Source organism: Acipenser ruthenus, chromosome 18 (genome assembly GCF_902713425.1).
Source record: "Acipenser ruthenus chromosome 18, fAciRut3.2 maternal haplotype, whole genome shotgun sequence".
Lineage (NCBI taxonomy): Eukaryota > Metazoa > Chordata > Actinopteri > Acipenseriformes > Acipenseridae > Acipenser > Acipenser ruthenus.
This window is the reverse complement of record NC_081206.1, coordinates 2,909,687-2,926,184: the sequence shown is the minus strand read 5'-3', so window position 1 is coordinate 2,926,184 and position 16,498 is coordinate 2,909,687. Positions and strand designations below refer to the sequence as shown.

The 16,498-nt window shown below is 43.5% G+C and overlaps 3 protein-coding genes across 3 annotated transcripts; 2 read left to right on the top strand and 1 right to left on the bottom strand.

Annotated features, from left to right (window-relative positions):
• Positions 1-182: 182 nt before the first annotated feature.
• LOC131698707 (bactericidal permeability-increasing protein-like) lies at positions 183-5,645 on the top strand. Its single transcript, XM_058992158.1, has 10 exons — positions 183-283; positions 961-1,116; positions 1,466-1,529; positions 2,517-2,693; positions 3,203-3,262; positions 3,544-3,711; positions 3,977-4,030; positions 4,497-4,560; positions 5,032-5,108; positions 5,526-5,645. Exons 1-10 carry the CDS (start codon positions 183-185, stop codon positions 5,643-5,645), a joined length of 1,041 nt encoding a protein of 346 aa, XP_058848141.1.
• On the bottom strand, positions 5,609-12,531 carry LOC117420747 (mitochondrial tRNA methylthiotransferase CDK5RAP1-like). The gene is made up of 13 exons (XM_058990821.1): positions 11,228-12,531; positions 10,877-10,980; positions 10,512-10,546; positions 10,230-10,330; positions 9,793-10,003; positions 9,311-9,431; positions 8,925-9,155; positions 8,467-8,564; positions 8,166-8,221; positions 7,834-7,964; positions 7,507-7,656; positions 7,119-7,259; positions 5,609-6,555 (listed from the first exon to the last, which is right to left on the bottom strand). Exons 1-13 carry the CDS (start codon positions 11,415-11,417, stop codon positions 6,451-6,453), a joined length of 1,674 nt encoding a protein of 557 aa, XP_058846804.1. The 5' UTR covers positions 11,418-12,531; the 3' UTR covers positions 5,609-6,450.
• A 440-nt stretch (positions 12,532-12,971) lies between these two features.
• LOC117420752 (VIP peptides) lies at positions 12,972-16,192 on the top strand. The gene is made up of 6 exons (XM_034034375.3): positions 12,972-13,037; positions 13,655-13,745; positions 14,496-14,621; positions 14,890-14,994; positions 15,395-15,532; positions 15,847-16,192. The coding sequence occupies exons 2-6, from the start codon at positions 13,663-13,665 to the stop codon at positions 15,929-15,931; spliced, it is 537 nt and encodes a 178-aa protein (XP_033890266.3). The 5' UTR covers positions 12,972-13,037; positions 13,655-13,662; the 3' UTR covers positions 15,932-16,192.
• Positions 16,193-16,498: the final 306 nt, after the last annotated feature.

Sequence of the window (16,498 nt, the reverse complement as noted above, 5' to 3'; positions counted from 1 at the left end):
ATGGGCTGGAGTATGGTAAGTTCACAGTCTACTCTTGGCAAAGTGAAAAAAGCAGAGCTGAGTGTACAGTAGTAAAGCATAGTTGAAGCACAATGCATTATGGTAATACATGTTGATGCAAAACTATCATTGCCATTGTCTGAAGCTGTTTTCATTGTGACCCTTCAGGGAGGCAGATAGGCATGGCTGTTCTGCAGCAAAAGCTGAAGTCCATTAAAATCCCTGACATGTCGGGTAAGGAGAAAGTGTCGCCAATTGGCAAAGTGCGGTACAGCTTGACAGAGTGAGTGTCCACAATATCATTTGGCTCTTTGGGGTAAGTTGGGGTGGGGTTGGGGGTTGGTGATGTGATGGCCACATTATTTAACATGTTTTTTTTTTTTTTTTTAATGCATTGGACATTAACACACCCCATTGTGTTTTCCAGGATGCAGATTGTAAGTGTCAGTCTTCCCAAGTCAGCAGTCGGGTTATCTCCAGGCACTGGGGTTGTGTTATCCATAGGCAACGCCTACATTAGCATCAAGGGGAACTGGCGTGTGAAATATCGAAGGATTGTGTAAGTTTGACGCAACGTTGGTAGTGTTTCCTGTTATGATAAATTTAAGCACATATGTTAAAATCCATGATAAATAAAGTGCCTAAAAAAGGTTTTTATTTATTAAAAATGGATGAAGTGCTTCTGTAACAAAGCTGATTACCGATAAAATAAATAATTATCAATACAAAGTCGAAAGGGGACAGCAGCGGTAGGCTTGCAAGAGTTCTGAAGTGTTTTAATCCTCAATCCTTATTTTATGTTATTGCTGCATACAGGTCTAGTACATTTGACTTAGAGAATAAGTGATTCGCCGATGCATTAGCAGTTCTCATGTACTGTACTCATTACAAGAAAATGCCAGGGTTAAATATCTCCACTGATATTGAACATTGCTGATTCCTCCCCTCTTCCGCGTGCAGTAAAGACCACGGCTCCTTCGACCTGTCAGTTAGCGGCCTGACAATTTCGGCAGGTATCGGAGTGTCCCGCGACGAGACGGGATGTCCCACAGTGTCGAGTGCCAGCTGCTCCACCAGCATCGGGGGAGTGAGAATCAAGTTCCATGGCGGGGCAAGGTAAACCACTGAGAGAGCCCTAGCCTGGACGCACTAGAGCTGGTCTAGAATGCTGCTGCTCCACAACAGCACCACCAGTTTCATGAAACTAAAACAAGCGGGAATTTAGGCGTGGAAGACTGTAGGAACACCCACATGAAAAAGTGAACCCACTGTTTAGAACTCAACTCTAATTGTTGGAATGTCCTCAAAAGATCAGTAGGGTTGGTTGGTGGGTAGCCAGTTAAATAAGTAAAAACCAAACCGTTGGAATATTCTCATTGTTTGTTCATTTTGGCAGGGCGACATCCGTACACGAATGTATCTAATTGCACTTTGCTCTATCATCTTATTTGTCTTTCTTGTCCAGCTGGCTGTACAACATGTTCTCGAAGTTCATTGAGAAAGCCCTTCGCAAAGCGCTCAGTGACAAGGTAATCAGAAAACACACTTTAATAGGGAACGTGCTGTTAATCACACTTCAATTACACATGTAGCCGTGTAGTTACCATTTACACGCCCAGTTACAAACAGAAAGTTTCGAGAGGCTGCTGACCGATCATTTCTCATTCCCCACTCGTTGTTTGTACCTGTGCACAGATTTGTCCCTTGGTCTCTGATGCTATTGGTGGACTTAATCCTCATCTGAAAACATTAAATGGTACGTATGGATCTACTTGTACTGGATGTATTGTATTATAACACTTTACAAAACATAGCAGACTACAGAACTATTCTTAACAAAAAACTGTGTAAATGAATGGGAAACCTCCCCTCGAGTTAATCAGAAATAGACTTATGATAATGTGGGAGAAGGTACTTGCTTTGAAAATGTTCCATTTTTTATCATCTAGTGCTGGCGAAGGTTGACCGGTACGCGGAGGTTGAATATTCCTTGGTTTCTCCCCCTGTGATCACAAAGAACTACATTGACCTGGACTTGAAGGTGTGCTCTGCTAGTTTGCAGTGTCAGCTGAGATCTGAGATGCATTCAAACTGATCCAGAGAACTTCATTTGTACACAGAGGGATGTCAGGAAGAGCAACAGATTAGCAAATCATAATCAAGTTACTGTGGACAGGAGGTTTTGTACCTCCACATCTGGTCTTGCAAGTTTCTGTAATTACACATTCTACTACAACTGCTGTATTGATTCATCTGCTGTTGAATGCACAAGTACAGCCTTTTAAAAAGGGCTAGCTCATGACAAGATAAAGACAGCAGTGTTTTCTACAGCTCATTAGAATGATGTTACAATATAGGGTTGTCCTCCAGTAAAGTAGCTGGTAATTTGATAATATGCCACTAAATGTACGATAGAACATTTTCAATTTATTTGATTTATGAAATACTTGTTTCAGAAAGTTCTGTGTCTTCCAGAGTGGATAATGATAGAAGTTCCTCTCTCTCTCTCTCTCTAGGGTGAGTTCTATAACATCGGGCAGCACCATGAACCCCCCTTTACTGCGCCCCCATTCTCCCTCCCCGAGCAGGCCAGCAGCATGCTGTACATCGGGGTGTCTGAGTTCACTCTGAATTCTGCTGGCTTTGTATACTACAGCGCTGGAGTGCTCAACACCAACGTCACAGACGACATGGTTGGTCATTAGCCCTCCCATTGTGGGTTTATTGGGACTCGCATGGCTTCTTTTGATGGCAGTAATGTATTGCATTGTATTCTTTTAATGTCAAATTCATTATAGATGAAAGTCACTGCTGTATTAATTGAAGACAGCATCTAGAATGTACAGTATAATAAGAGCAGAGATGGTTTGTGTCTTTCAAATGAAATGATTAAAAACTATAGCATCATAACATTGGCTCCTGTTGGCAGGACACTATCTTAATAGAAATATCCAGTAACAAAGACATGTGCTTTGATTGCACTTCTGAAGTACACCTCATTAGTGACCTGTGCTGGCTTTGTGTACAAGGCTCAAGGCTCATTATACTGTAGATGCTGAGAAAACAACTCATTAATAATACTGCCCTGTTATTTGATATCTCTGCTAGATATTTAGACTGCCATTGCTTCTTGCTGTCAGCACTGTAATTTAGCATGCACAGGTTTGGTAACCATCTGTTTTGTTCTTTTCCCCCATCACAGATTCCGAAATCGTCCCCTCTTAGACTGAACACCCAAACATTTGGAGTTTTCATCCCTCAGGCAAGCCAGCTCAAATTTCCTTTATTTTTTGTAAATAAAGAAATAAGCATAATAATGAATGAAAAAGAAGGTATTTTGCCCCCAATTTGAAAAAAAAACCCCAATTGAAATCTCACCACCCTACTGCAACCTCTGTTACTCCAGTCAAACAATCGCCTCTTTTCACCTGACAAACCTTGGCAGCTGTTGTTGCCAGGCAACTGACTCCCTTTGAGATGAACAGTGGTGTCCACGGGACAGTATTATGGTCTGCCACAGCTCTTTGTGTTTTAACTTTCCAGATTGCGCAATCCTATCCTAACATGTCAGTGAAGCTCATTGTGCAAGCCACCCAACAGCCACATGCCACCATGCAGCCCAGCAACGTCACAGTGGAGGTGATGGGATCCATCGCTGCCTACGTCATCAAACCCGACTCCACCCTCGCACCCCTCTTCGTTCTCGGTATGGTAAGTGTACGCAGTGGTCCTGCTGGCATTGCTGGAAACCAGTTTCCCTACAGAACTTGGAAACAAACCAACACCACCAGTCCGTAAGTAGCTATGGAAATGCTCCTTCGTTTAAATGTGCTCCCCCAGTTTAAAGGGCATGCAGTATAAAAAAGAAATGTCATCTTGTTATCTTACTAAATTAATAAATGACACCCGCTTGCAGGAAGGATGAGTTCTATTTCAGTCTCAGAACTACAGTAAGGGTCCAGTTTGTCTTCCGCAGAAAGCCAGCACCAGTGCCAACTTGCTTATTTCAGGGAAGAAACTGGTTGGATCTGTAACTCTGAACGGGTGAGTAAACTCCCTGCCACTCCTCGTTTACCCAACAATGTAGTTACTGGGTGAATTTCTACCCTATAATTAATCCTCTCACACATTTTTTACTAGGAATAAAGCAATAAAACAGGCCTTTGTTAGCATTCCTCTACACAGGGGTGAGACTCCGATTGCATAGCAGTTTCACCCATTCCGGGTTTTTAATGTGTAATCGATTAGCCCCAGTGCATCGGGAACAAGCTCAAGTTTGTCTTACTAATAATGCTGGTTTTGTTGATAGCAGAAATACTTTACAACAAACAAGAATGAATCTAAACATGCTTTACTTCAACAGGTTGGTCCTGTCCTTGCAGAAGAGTTACGTGGGGCCTTTCCAGGTAAAGCAAGCTGTCTTTAAATGTGCCAGCATGAGCTCACCAGACACTCTCGCAACCACCACTCATTGATCTTCTCTCTGATGCTTTCAGATTCAATCCCTGCAGACTGTGCTTCAGCTGGCTTTGAAATCTGCTGTGCTGCCCAAGGTTAATGGTAAGAGCCTGCATCTTTCCTGAGCTGCCCCCTCCCTATTCGGTTTATCGATGGCACATTGCCTTGAAGAATGGCATGCTTATTACAGAACTCAGAACCTTCAGTAAGCTCTACTGCACGGCACTGCCAGATGTCCAGTAAAGATTCCAAAAGAATGCAGCTTTACAAAAAGACAAACGTAAGGACGCTGAAAAGGTGAATCCATCTGTAAATTAGAGTTTCAAAATGTTATAAAGGCACGGTTTACCGCTTTCGAACTGCAGTAAAACCCTGATTATTTGGCATTGATTGACGTTCGTATGTCACCTTGTCTGTACGGTAGTGCATACCCTCTCAATGCGGTCAACTGCCAGACGCTAGTACCCTCCAATCGCAGTTCTACTGAGTTAATATCGACGACAAACTAAACACACATCACTTATAAGTCTTGAAAGTCAGCCACACTTTAACCAGCTCTTTGGTTCCACACAGAGCTCCTGAAAGAAGGCTTCCCTCTCCCTACCATTGACAAGATGAACCTCGTTAATGCTCAGATCCAGATTCTCAAGGTGAGCTCCTGTTGTTTTAGATGCACCGCTTGCCTGCTCAGTGCATCACTGTCCCTAGCTTGCATTCTCATGCTTGCACAGGGACAGATTATTTGTTTATTTATTTGTTTATTTAGCAGACGCCTTTATCCAAGGCGACTTACAGAAACTAGGGTGTGTGAACTATGCATCAGCTGCAGAGTCACTTACAACTACGTCTTACCCGAAAGACGTAGCACAAGGAGGTTAAGTGACTTGCTCAGGGTCACACAATGAGTCAGTGGCTGGGGTGGGATTTGAACCAGGGACCTCCTGGTTACAAGCCCATTTCTTTAACCACACAGCCTCCACACAGATGCACATAGGCAGCTAGTCTGCTTCTGCATGGATACTGAACCACTCTGTCTCTGAAGCTGTGTTCCCCGTCTTGTTTTCCAGGACTATGTACTGATCGGGACAGATGTTGCCTTCACAGGAAGTCCAGCCAGATACTCAGACACAGCCAAGGCCAGGTATCTCAGCTCAGTCTACTACCACTATTACACTTGTCTTACCTGAGCGTTCTGCTAAAAGATGTTATACATATATATATATATAACATAACAAAGAAAGCAAGAAAGATTGAATGTTTACAATTTTTTTTATTATTTTAAGTTATTATTATTATTATTATTATTATTATTATTATTATTATTATTATTATTATTAATTTCTTAGCAGACGCCCTTATCCAGGGCGACTTACAATTGCTACAAGATATCACATTATTTTTACATACAATTACATTATTTTTACATACAATTACCCATTTATGCAGTTGGGTTTTTACTGAAGCAATCTAGGTAAAGTACCTTGCTCAAGGGTACAGCAGCAGTGTCCCCACTTGGGACTGAACCCACGACCCTCCGGTCCAGAGTCCAGAGCCCTAACCACTACTCCACACTGTTGCCCATTGTGCCATTATTACAATTGAATTACACTTTGAATGCACAGGATGGTGCATAGCAAGCCATATTAACCAAACATTGTCTACCATGCTAGGTTTGCACCAGTTTTGTAAAACAAAAAACGAACTGCTAATGTTGCAGAAGTTGCAAGCCTCACCTTAGGTGCACATAGGTATCTACGTGCCTGAGGTATTCATTTTAAGTTTTTTAACATCAATGTTTTCATTTTAGAAAATAACTGGTGCTAACTTAGTACAGCGGCAAATGGCTTGTGAATATGGCCCAGTGACTCCACTGTAACCATCAATCATGTGCAAAAGCAATTCCAGCTTCCCACACCCTGCTGGTTAGCTGCTGTCCTGCCGGCTCTGGCTGAGCGATCCGGTTGTGACACAGTGAACTCCAGCCTCAGTTTATCAGCCTGTGTCTCCTGAACCATGCAGAGTGCATCCCGACCCAACCTTCAGGGTGCTGAGGCAGAGAGGAACGCCCCTCAAGCTCTGAGAGCTGGCTGACGTGACCTGAAAGAGATCCACAGTGACTCACCCTTCCTGGACAGGAACACCACAGCGCTGCTGTGCCACTGAAAGATACGCTGCACTTCAATCGTAGCATTTGTGTTTGTATTAAAAGTAGACATCATCTTTTTAAATTGCTTTTTGATCCATAACTTCAGAACGCTGATGCAAGAGTTTGGCTAACGCCTTCTCAAAACGCTTGTCTACTTGACTTGGTTTCTTATAGTCTTCCCTTTAGATTTCTTTATGACAAATCAGACTTGAATAACCTTTGTGTAAAAAGCTAAAATTATTAAAACATTTAAAAACATCCTGACGACAGGTGTCACAAACTCTGTTGAGCATCAGTCTAACGTTAGGTGAGGAAGCGCAGTGTTAATCTGGGCTTAACAAAACCAGCCGACAGGGGTTTTCAATTGCTTGTATGAATTGTTACAAACGTTTGCTTCATGTTTCTTGCTCATGTCCGATGAATGCTGTTGTGCTTGCTGCCTCCCCTGGGCGCTCCTGTAAACGAGTGTCAAGCTGGTTAATAATATACGAGCAGCGCAATGTTCCTGCTGTACCTTGACCTGCACGTAGTCTCCTGGTTTGATCCCAGCAGTGCCTCCCGACGCACAGTCTGTGGGGTCCTCCAGGTTGGGGAAGATCACTTTGACGTTGCTGTCGTTCCTCCCAGAGAGCTCCGCTGCAGACCTCTTGCTCACCTGTACAGGTAGCACAACATGTACACCTGTACCTTAAAGGGGATACAGAGAGCCTATACAGACTTCACAGGCTACTAATTTAAATTAGGGTTACTGAATTTAATTTAATCATCGCGATCCAAACTATGACCTCTCAGCTTGAAATTCACTGAGGTTTGTAACTTTCAAAGGGAGACTCGCATCTACACGTGTGTCTGCACTGCCTAATAGAAACGTGACGTCACTGGGTATGCTGTGCAGTACACACCCCCTCCACTAGGACAAGCTGAGTGCTCCAGACAAGCCCCAAGTTCAGGCTGGCAGCCTCCTTTCTGAACACTCGGGTAAGCTCCTCTAGGCGGTGCTGTTTCACCTCCCCTGGAATGTCGTCTTGGAGACGGTGATACGCGTGGGTCTTCTACAAGAAAGAAGGGGGGCACAGTCTCTACCTGGTCATCAGGGCTTTTATATAAACCAGAAGGAGCAGACAGTCATCGGCATTAAACCACGAGTCACTGAAATAACAATGGCAAAGCCTCCGAGTCCTGGAAGGAATGCGAAGCCCCTCTGCTCTGCTGTGTGTATGTCTGCTCACCTTTCTCATGCTGTAAGCGAAGAGGAACCCCACATTGTACCGGACCTCTCGGAGAAGGGAGACAGTCTGGAGGTGATCTTCCTCCGTCTCTCCGCAGAACCCAGCAATAAAATCACTGCTCAGACTCACCTCTGAAACACAACAGGGTCCCTCAGACCACCATATCCAGCAGCAGGCATGCATTATTGCTGAAGAGCAAATATTGCTTTAACATTTAAAAGTGAAATACATTTTGCTACAAAACAATATGCAGTTCACTTAAGAAGAATTAAACATCATTAGCACAACATGTACCTTTAATGATGGTTCTAGGCTGATTCAAAAACCTGTACCTGGAATAACACTCCGGATGTGATCCACAAGCTCCAGGTAAGCTTCTCTGGTGTAGCTGCAGAGAAACAACACAGGGTTTAACATGAACATGTAAACTAAACTTTCCATTTAACATACAGGGAGAGTGCTCTCTCTAGTGGACAACACTTAAACAACATGGATCACAGTAACAACAACAACATGCACACTATCCTCAATCCAGAACACCCTGTCCAATAAGGCTTGCACATTTGTCAAAAGAGCTGCACAGTGTTTCATTCAGGGGTACTGGTTGATCCTGTGCTTCCCTGAATTCCTTACCCCCTGCGCATGGCCTGCAGGATGCGGGTACTGCCACTCTGGGCTGGGAGGTGGATCTGCTTGCAGATGTTGTGTCTCTCCTGGATGAGCTGCAGCACCTGCAAGGGTCAGCAACGGACTGAGACACAATGCAGCAAGAATGACTTCACTACACAATGCAGCAGGCTTAGCAGTTACAACATACAGCCACTAAGTGTCACTGTTTGCAAACTCTCAGGAGAAGACCAGCGAGGAGGATAAAAAACACTTCAGATCTGCACGTCTGTCAGAATTACACATGCATGGGCAGCTGATACACAACCAGTAACACAGTGCTTTCTCTATTCAGAATTGCAACCCCTAAACTGAAAAGGTAAAGCAATATATCTGTCTAAGACCTCTACAGCAGTCTGCTGTGTTAAAGGTGCCAGATCCTTAGTGTGTGCCACTCACTATCTGGAGCTCGTGGGCTTGGTTACCTCGTCAGGGAAGTCCTTGGGGTGGGGGGAGGTGAAGCGGACCCTCATGTCGGGGTCAATGCGGAACACCCTCTCCAGCAGTTCAGAGAACCGCAGGCCCCCCTTCCTGTCCCGGTACAGGCTGCTGAAGCCCCTGCTCATGTGGGTCGGCTCGGAGGAACAGAACTGCACCTCGGACGTGTCCCTGTAGCTGTTGACATTCTGACCCAGCAGAGTCACCTCCTTCACCCCCTGAGAAACACAGCCAGGGTTACTGATTTACTGACCATTGAGGCGGGAGGCTTTGCAGAAGACATTTTATGACATCGGTCCAGGCAGAGATTTCAATGGTCTGCTGCTCGGTTTTTCAGAGGGTAATTGAGCTGTGCAGCTCAGCAGGACTGTACCTGATCCGACAGCATCCTGACTTCCTGGAGGATGGAAGCGAGGGGACGGCTCCTCTCCCTGCCCCGTGTGAAGGGCACGATGCAGTAGCTGCACATGTTGTCACAGCCTCGCATGATGGAGCTGATTCAATGACAAACACAATCTGCATTCAAACTCTCTTAGCATGGGTACACATACAATGCTATCACTGATCCAGATGCTATCCCCCCCCAAGTTATCCCTGCAAACTCAGCGGATCTATATAAAAAAAGAGACTTCACATATTGCAAACCACAAAGCCACAGAATGTTAAGGAAACCATAGTAGCCCCAATCTCTGCCTCCTAACGACATTTTGCACAGAACTCCATGCAAAGGCATGATAGCTACGTTTGCAGAACGGGCTCCGGAAACTCACTATATAACATCCACCTCCTCCTACTGTACGAAGCTGTTCACTCCATGCAGATGTTAGCTCATGAAGCCCTGCGGGAGGCACTCACACAAAGGCGGCCCTGCCCTGCGGGTGCAGCTGGACGGGCATGACGTCAGCGTAGGTCTCCTCCAGGGACAGCAGCACATTGATGGCTTGCTGACCGCTCTCGGACACGGAGAGGAGTCGCGGGAGGTCTCGGTATGCATCGGGCCCGGCCAGCACGTCCACCAGCTTCTCACGCTTCAGTAACTGCTTCTTCAGCCTTTCCGCCATGCACCCTGCGCACCACGCCACAGGGGGGCGCCATCGTCAACCACAGGGGCAGAAAACATTAACCATAAACAAACTGGCTCATAGCTTGTGATTTGCCACTCTCAATGTGAAGTATCTTTCAAACCACGCAATTATATATAAAACATTTCTTGTTTATTGTATTACAGTGTTGCACTGGCAATTGTATTAAGAGGATCTGATAGAGACAGGGAGGGCGCTGTGGGTACAAACCTAAAATTCCTATTTTGAGTGGAGTCTGAGACCTGGGGCGCCTCCTCTTCAGTGCAGTCAGCTGCTGCAGCCTGTTCCAGATGGTCTGCTCTGCCTTCTCTCTGACAGCATGAAGCAAAAGCAGGCTGTCACTACCTCAAAAGGGTGAGATTGGGGAATGTGTAGATCCTGGAGCACTTGGATGCCATAAAAAGACAATGTGCAGTCCAGCTGACCTTTGGTTTTCAGCATTTAAAAAAAAACATATATATATATTTAGAGATTTACAAAGGCATACGGTACCTGACAGAGCATGTTACAAGAAGAATCACATCTGCCTGTTACAGGAGAAGAAAAAACACCTCATTAATAAATCCTGTTGTTAAATATTTCACATTATACTTCAATCCAAGAAAACACACATTTGAAAACCATGTGTACACTTATCAAAAAATGTGCTTATGATGTGCCTGTGTGGAGCATAATGTTCAGCAGGGGTAGGTACTGTAACTCCAGTCCTGGTGAGACAGTCAGCTATAGGGCCTGATAGGTCGTTAAAGGAATTCAATCTATTTAATTCGGGCACATGTGGTGACCATACTGAAAGGGTTAAGGCTGCCTGCACCTGCTACTTCACCAGTCTGCCTCCCCTCTCCTCTCCTCTGTACCTGAGCAAGGTCGCTGGTTCTCAGGTAGCCTTTCTTCTGCAGAATCGACCAGGCGATCTCTGTGTCATTCACGTTCATCTGACACCCGTAGGTTTCGAAATAAACTGAAACAGAAAAGGAAATAAATTAAAGAAAAATAAAATGCATCAAGCACGACGCTTCAAAAGATTTTAAAAGAGTCGAAGCTTCTTTCAGTTTACAAGTGTGTTCTCTGTTATTTGTATTTTGTTCAGTGAAGTTTCATAATGCGTTTGTAACACGTTGGAATGCACACAGATAACTTCCAGACGGCTCCTCGGAAAGTTGAATTACACGTGTTGTAAACTGAGTAGCTCTGTATCCCGCACATACCTTTTCTTCCAGATCCGATCTGCGAGTCTTCAGGGAGGTAGGGGTGCGTTTCTTCCACTTCTTCTTGTAGATCGGGAGCGCCTTTCTCTCCTGCAGCGACATTTTTAACGAAATCTCGAAAACTGGGACCCGCTGCTAGTTTGCTACTGAAACCGCTGCCCCCGGTCTTGCGGTGCTCATTTGAAACCATGTGACTGGAAGAGACCGAACAATAGCTGTATCTGCTGCTGTGCGCCTGGAGCCATCGTTCACTATAGGGCGCAACAACTTTCTTACATGTTTCAGGAGGTTCATCCTTTTACAAAGTTCACAGCAGCCTAAAACACGACTGGTGATCATCATGAATGACAACTCAAAGAGTGTCGTGCTTAACCTTACTGCTTCATTAATAAGTTCATGGTAATGGTCATTGCTTCTCCAGGGTTTGCATCAGTCGTGTTCCTAGGAGATCTTTACCAGGCTATGACTTGATCCAAGGTCACACTTACACACCTAGCACAGGCCTAAGAAAAGAAACGAAAAAGACAGGTTTGCCACCAGCAGGCTGGGTTCACACAGTCTCATTAACACTAGGACCAGCGAGCAATGATACCTTAGGTAAGGTCCAAGATTAGTGCTATTTGGAGTCTTTGAGACCCGCTGCATGTATACTATACACAGTGCAGCAATATTAGAGATATCAGCTGATCTGGATCTTTAAAATATAAAATACTATTATTTATTTCCGGAAAAACTGAAATGATTCTGGGATTTACACATTGGTTTTAATACACGTAAATACATAAAAAAGAAATTACATACATATTCAAATATTACTTCTTTCTGCATACAGTATATATTTAATTTAGAAGGCAGCTAGCACCAGACATTTTCAACTTGTATACAGTTTATGGTCCTCCCCCGATCATTGTGGCGTTGATTTTTTGACTCTTATTTTTGCAGTATTTACAGTTTATTACTGATGTCGCTCCAGCTCAAGGGAGTCCACTGTGCACTGTCAGCGTTTCAAATGCAGACACTATCATAATCTGCGCTTTTCTTCTGTTTCGGATAAACTCCATTACAATCGGATACATGTGGGTCTCTACACAGGATAGTTTTCTTAGAATACTGGATCAAAATGTCCCTTATATACGAGCTGCCCTCGGTTCTTCCAAATGGCACAAATGAATAGAAACTAAAAAACTAATTTGACTGTGAATTTCCTAAAACCTGTATAGCCAGCTGGGGTAAAAATAAGCAAAGGGCAACTAATAGCAGACCTTAAAGTGGATGTCATTTGTAAGAGGAAGAACGATGACATTCAAATGGAATTTTCTGCCAGAGATAACCTTTTACTAACTGTGTGCCAAATGCACAGTGATCTGTCATGAATGAAGGGAAGAAAAGCAATATAATTGACCTAAATCACATGCATCACTCTGACCCTCTGACCAGTCTGAACTCTAGATAATGGAGGGAGGGGGTGGAGTTTTTTTTCCTTTTTTTATATATTGTTTTACTATTAATATTATATTGAAATGAGGCGTTGCTGATGTCACAATAGCCCTTTGCAGGGGTTTAACTGGCACTGCAGAAGATAAAAAAAAGCAGCTCAGATGTGAAAAACACATCCTACTGGAGCTCCAGTAGGAAACTCACTCCAGATAGAATCCTCCTCTCTCTCTGCTAAGCAGCCACCGGCTCTGAGGCTTGTGGAAGGTACCAGCTTGCTGGAAAACTGCTTTAGAATATTTCATCAGTGAAATAACTCATTTCAACACCTGGGGAATAATAACACAAAAAACAAGACACATTTTGGTATAGACAAGTAAGTGGCATTCTTCTCTTAATTCTTTTTCTTCAGTTTTTTTTTACAGGGTGGTGGAGGTGAGGACCAATGCGTTTCCTTTTTGTCTAGAGAGTGGAAGAATGGAGTGATCCACAAATGTGTTTCTTTAAATCTAGAATTTCATGAGCACCTCTGCTGCTCTTCATAAGAAAGCCGAAATAATGAACACAGTCTTACTGAAATTGCTTCCTATCCCTGTGTATTAAAGAATGCATTCTATATAGTGTGATGCAGCTGCAGGACCTGGAAGCATCTGGTAGCATTGAGTTCTGCAACTACATTGGGTATGCATGCTCTTTAAAGGTGCATGAGAAAAAGGCACAGTTTTTTTATTCTGGTTTAGTCTGGTTTGCAAAAACAATGAAACTGGTGTACATCAACGTGCCTTTATTTAATGGTGCAATTGCACTGCAGGCGGCTGGCAATCGACTGTAAGACTTTCCAAGTAAAATAACTACCAATCAGAAGCACCTGAAGCATTGCTATGTCTTGAACCAGCACAGCTTCCAGCTCTGACCAGTTTAAACACAACGCTGGACTTTGCTCACGTTGGTGTCAGGGTGCAGGTCCCTTATACCCCTCCTTGTTCTCCACAGAAAGCTGTATGATGTTAGATAAAGGAGCACTTTTAGTGTTTTTCTGCCTGACAATGCAAACGGCTTGCTCCCCACTCTACCCAGCGCTAAGGTAAGTACAGCACTCAGACATGCATTCATGATAAGTGGACTTGACTAATTCACTGCCACACACACGCACACACACACACTGTAAATCTTCACAATTACAACCATTTAGCGTGTTTGCTTTATGGTCCTGTTATTTATTATTTGGGGTTGGGTTTTGGAATAGCTTGTGTTAACAGTTTTTTTCAGTTGAAACAGGAGAAAACATGGTTTTGATGCTTTTTTTTCCTCCATTACAATAGAAATGGCTTGTTTTGACTCCTTAACCCTTTACTACTTTATAATCTGACATGCTGTGCAGTTATTCAGAGCTGTCATGTCTATCTGATAATAATTTAAATTGGTATTTCTAGATTAGAGGGTTCCAAATGCTTTTTTTTTAAATATATTTTATTTTTATTTTTTTACCACTGTCTGCTTATTTAAGATTATTTTAATGCTTCTGACATTTGAACACTTTGTTTAGGCTAAATCTTGCTTCTCGTTTCTTACAGTAATGCTGTACAGTACAGTTTTAGATATTTGAGCACTTTCATTTGCAGTATAAAAACAACATCAATACAGCATATATGAGCACAGTGAGTAGCATTTTTGCAAGATATTTTACTGTACTTTCTCACTCAATTTTCCAAGTAATTTGCCAACCTATATACCTCACTCATAAGAGACAGGAAACTGATGTAATTTACCATGCTGTGGTACATTTTTGGAAAGCAGGCTTTGTTCACAGTGCAGTTTGTTTAAACTGTTTCAGGTTTGGTCAGAAGGCCTCCTCCTCCTCCTTCATTCTGAGGTCCTCTGCTGACGATGGACACGTCTTCCCAGACACAGACGGGCCTCTGCAGCTCAGCGTCCCCCTGAGAGACCCCCCAGAGGAAAGGTTGGTCCAGTCTGTGGCTTTGCATTCATCTGGAGGGGCGGGGTTGGAATCCCTGTATACCGAACATGGAGAACAATACAACCCGCCCCCTTAACATGCCCCTGTGCCTGCAGTGTTGATACAGAATTGAGTAGCCCTTAATACAGTACTGCACCACCAACTTTCCCAGCTGGTCTAGTAAATACACAAGAGGGAGGAACAGATTGCAAGCACTGATGCATTTGAAACAAACCTAAGTAAAATACATGTTGTGCCTTTGTACTTCCAGAACAGCGAGGCACGCAGATGCTATATTCACAAACAGCTACAGGAAAGTACTGGGGCAGATTTCAGCGAGGAAGTTCCTGCAGACCATCATGGGAAAACGATTGGGGTGAGTAACCGTCCACTGTAGCAGTCAGAGGGGCTGGGCATGTCTAGTAGTGCTGTTATCATGCCTATTCCTTATCATGCTTGACCACAAAGGCACATCCCGGAGTATGGCAGTCTGCAGTTCACTTTCCAGGCCAGGTCCTTAGTAACCCACAATTAGAGGCTGGAAACAGACTCTGGGCTGCTCACTTTAATAACTAAGGGCAGGGTCAAAACAAGGTCACGGCCAGGATGGATCAGAAGAGCCACAAGAGAAGAACAATGGTCTCGAGGTCAACATGCTGGGAAATGAATGGTATCAGCGAATGCCTTGTTTCAATAAAGTCAACTGATCTCTGTTTAATGACTACAGTAATTCATGAACAGGCAGTTTGAGGGAAACACATTCGATTTGTTCACAGTGATGAAAGCGCAGAGGAATCGTCACAGGTGTCCAAACGGCAGGCAAGCCTCCACACAGACAACAGCTGGTACCTGCGGCAGAGGGCAGCGTGGCAATACCTCACCAGAGAGCAAAGGCAGGGGCAGAGGCTGAGAAGGTAAAGACCTAGTCCAGACAGGAGCCTGCAAGACTGGCTGTTCTTTTTCTGTGTAGTTCACACATGTAGAAAAGTGCAAGTGTCTGCAAAGGCTTTCAGCATTCTTCACTAAAGCTGTAGCATTCTGGAACTGGGTCAGGTTCCACCTGGGATGTTCTGAAGGTCCATTGCTGTAAAGCAGATCTGATACATGGGTTATGGCAACACTCTTATAGAAGATTCATTTCATTTTTTTCAAGAGATTATATGGGTCTGATCAGATGGTGTTTTTCTCTTTGTATAATTATCCAATGCAGTGTTTTGTGTCACTGCAGAATAACTACCAGAAGGCTGGACAGAAGAGGACCCCTCTGCCATGTTGCTGAGACTGTTTCCAACCAACCACACCCTCATTTTTAAAATACGTGTTTTACTATGTCTTAAAAATGTGATTTTAAAAGAAAACGTTTCCTTACTCCAGTTCAGAGCTAGAATTAATATATAGAAGGAAATTAATCAATGAGTTTTGTTCCTGTGCTGCTGCAATCAATTACAAGTTGTATGTATGGCGTGAGTGTTCACCTGAAACCCTTTGCTTGAGAGTTAAGCTTTAAAGTTGTTGTTTCTTATTGCTCTCAGTATTTTGTTAAACTCCTGTAAATAAACTATTTTGCAACAGCATTAACTCATTTATTTATTTATTTATTTTAAACTATGAAAATATACTTTGTGTTTTAAAGAATGACACACCACCAGAAGATAGCAATGGGCTAATGAAATTCAATGGTGTGTAACACACAGCTGACTCACTGAACATTGCAGGCTATCACTTGCCAATGAGGAGTAGTCAGACAAAAAAAATTTAAAACGTCCCTTGCTGTATTTATGAACATGGAAACCCAGTGATTTTGACCCGATTACAAAAACAGATACCCCATTGCCATAGGTGCTAAACAAAATAACCTTCACCTTCCTCTTGTAGGCACA

Bases quoted from the DNA above. Each gene is read 5' to 3' on its own strand.
- LOC131698707 (XM_058992158.1), top strand. From the start codon at position 183: ATGGCTGTTCTGCAGCAAAAGCTGAAGTCCATTAAAATCCCTGACATG. The intron at 3,712-3,976 runs GTAAGTGTACGC...TGTCTTCCGCAG, and splicing joins CCCTCTTCGTTCTCGGTATG to AAAGCCAGCACCAGTGCCAA. The intron at 4,561-5,031 runs GTAAGAGCCTGC...GGTTCCACACAG, and splicing joins TGTGCTGCCCAAGGTTAATG to AGCTCCTGAAAGAAGGCTTC.
- LOC117420747 (XM_058990821.1), bottom strand. From the start codon at position 11,417: ATGGTTTCAAATGAGCACCGCAAGACCGGGGGCAGCGGTTTCAGTAGC. The intron at 8,222-8,466 runs GTAAGGAATTCA...GTTTCTCTGCAG, and splicing joins CTGCAGGCCATGCGCAGGGG to CTACACCAGAGAAGCTTACC. The intron at 6,556-7,118 runs GTACAGCAGGAA...GATCTCTTTCAG, and splicing joins GAGACTACGTGCAGGTCAAG to GTCACGTCAGCCAGCTCTCA.
- LOC117420752 (XM_034034375.3), top strand. From the start codon at position 13,663: ATGATGTTAGATAAAGGAGCACTTTTAGTGTTTTTCTGCCTGACAATG. The intron at 13,746-14,495 runs GTAAGTACAGCA...AAACTGTTTCAG, and splicing joins CCACTCTACCCAGCGCTAAG to GTTTGGTCAGAAGGCCTCCT. The intron at 14,622-14,889 runs GTTGGTCCAGTC...TTGTACTTCCAG, and splicing joins AGAGACCCCCCAGAGGAAAG to AACAGCGAGGCACGCAGATG.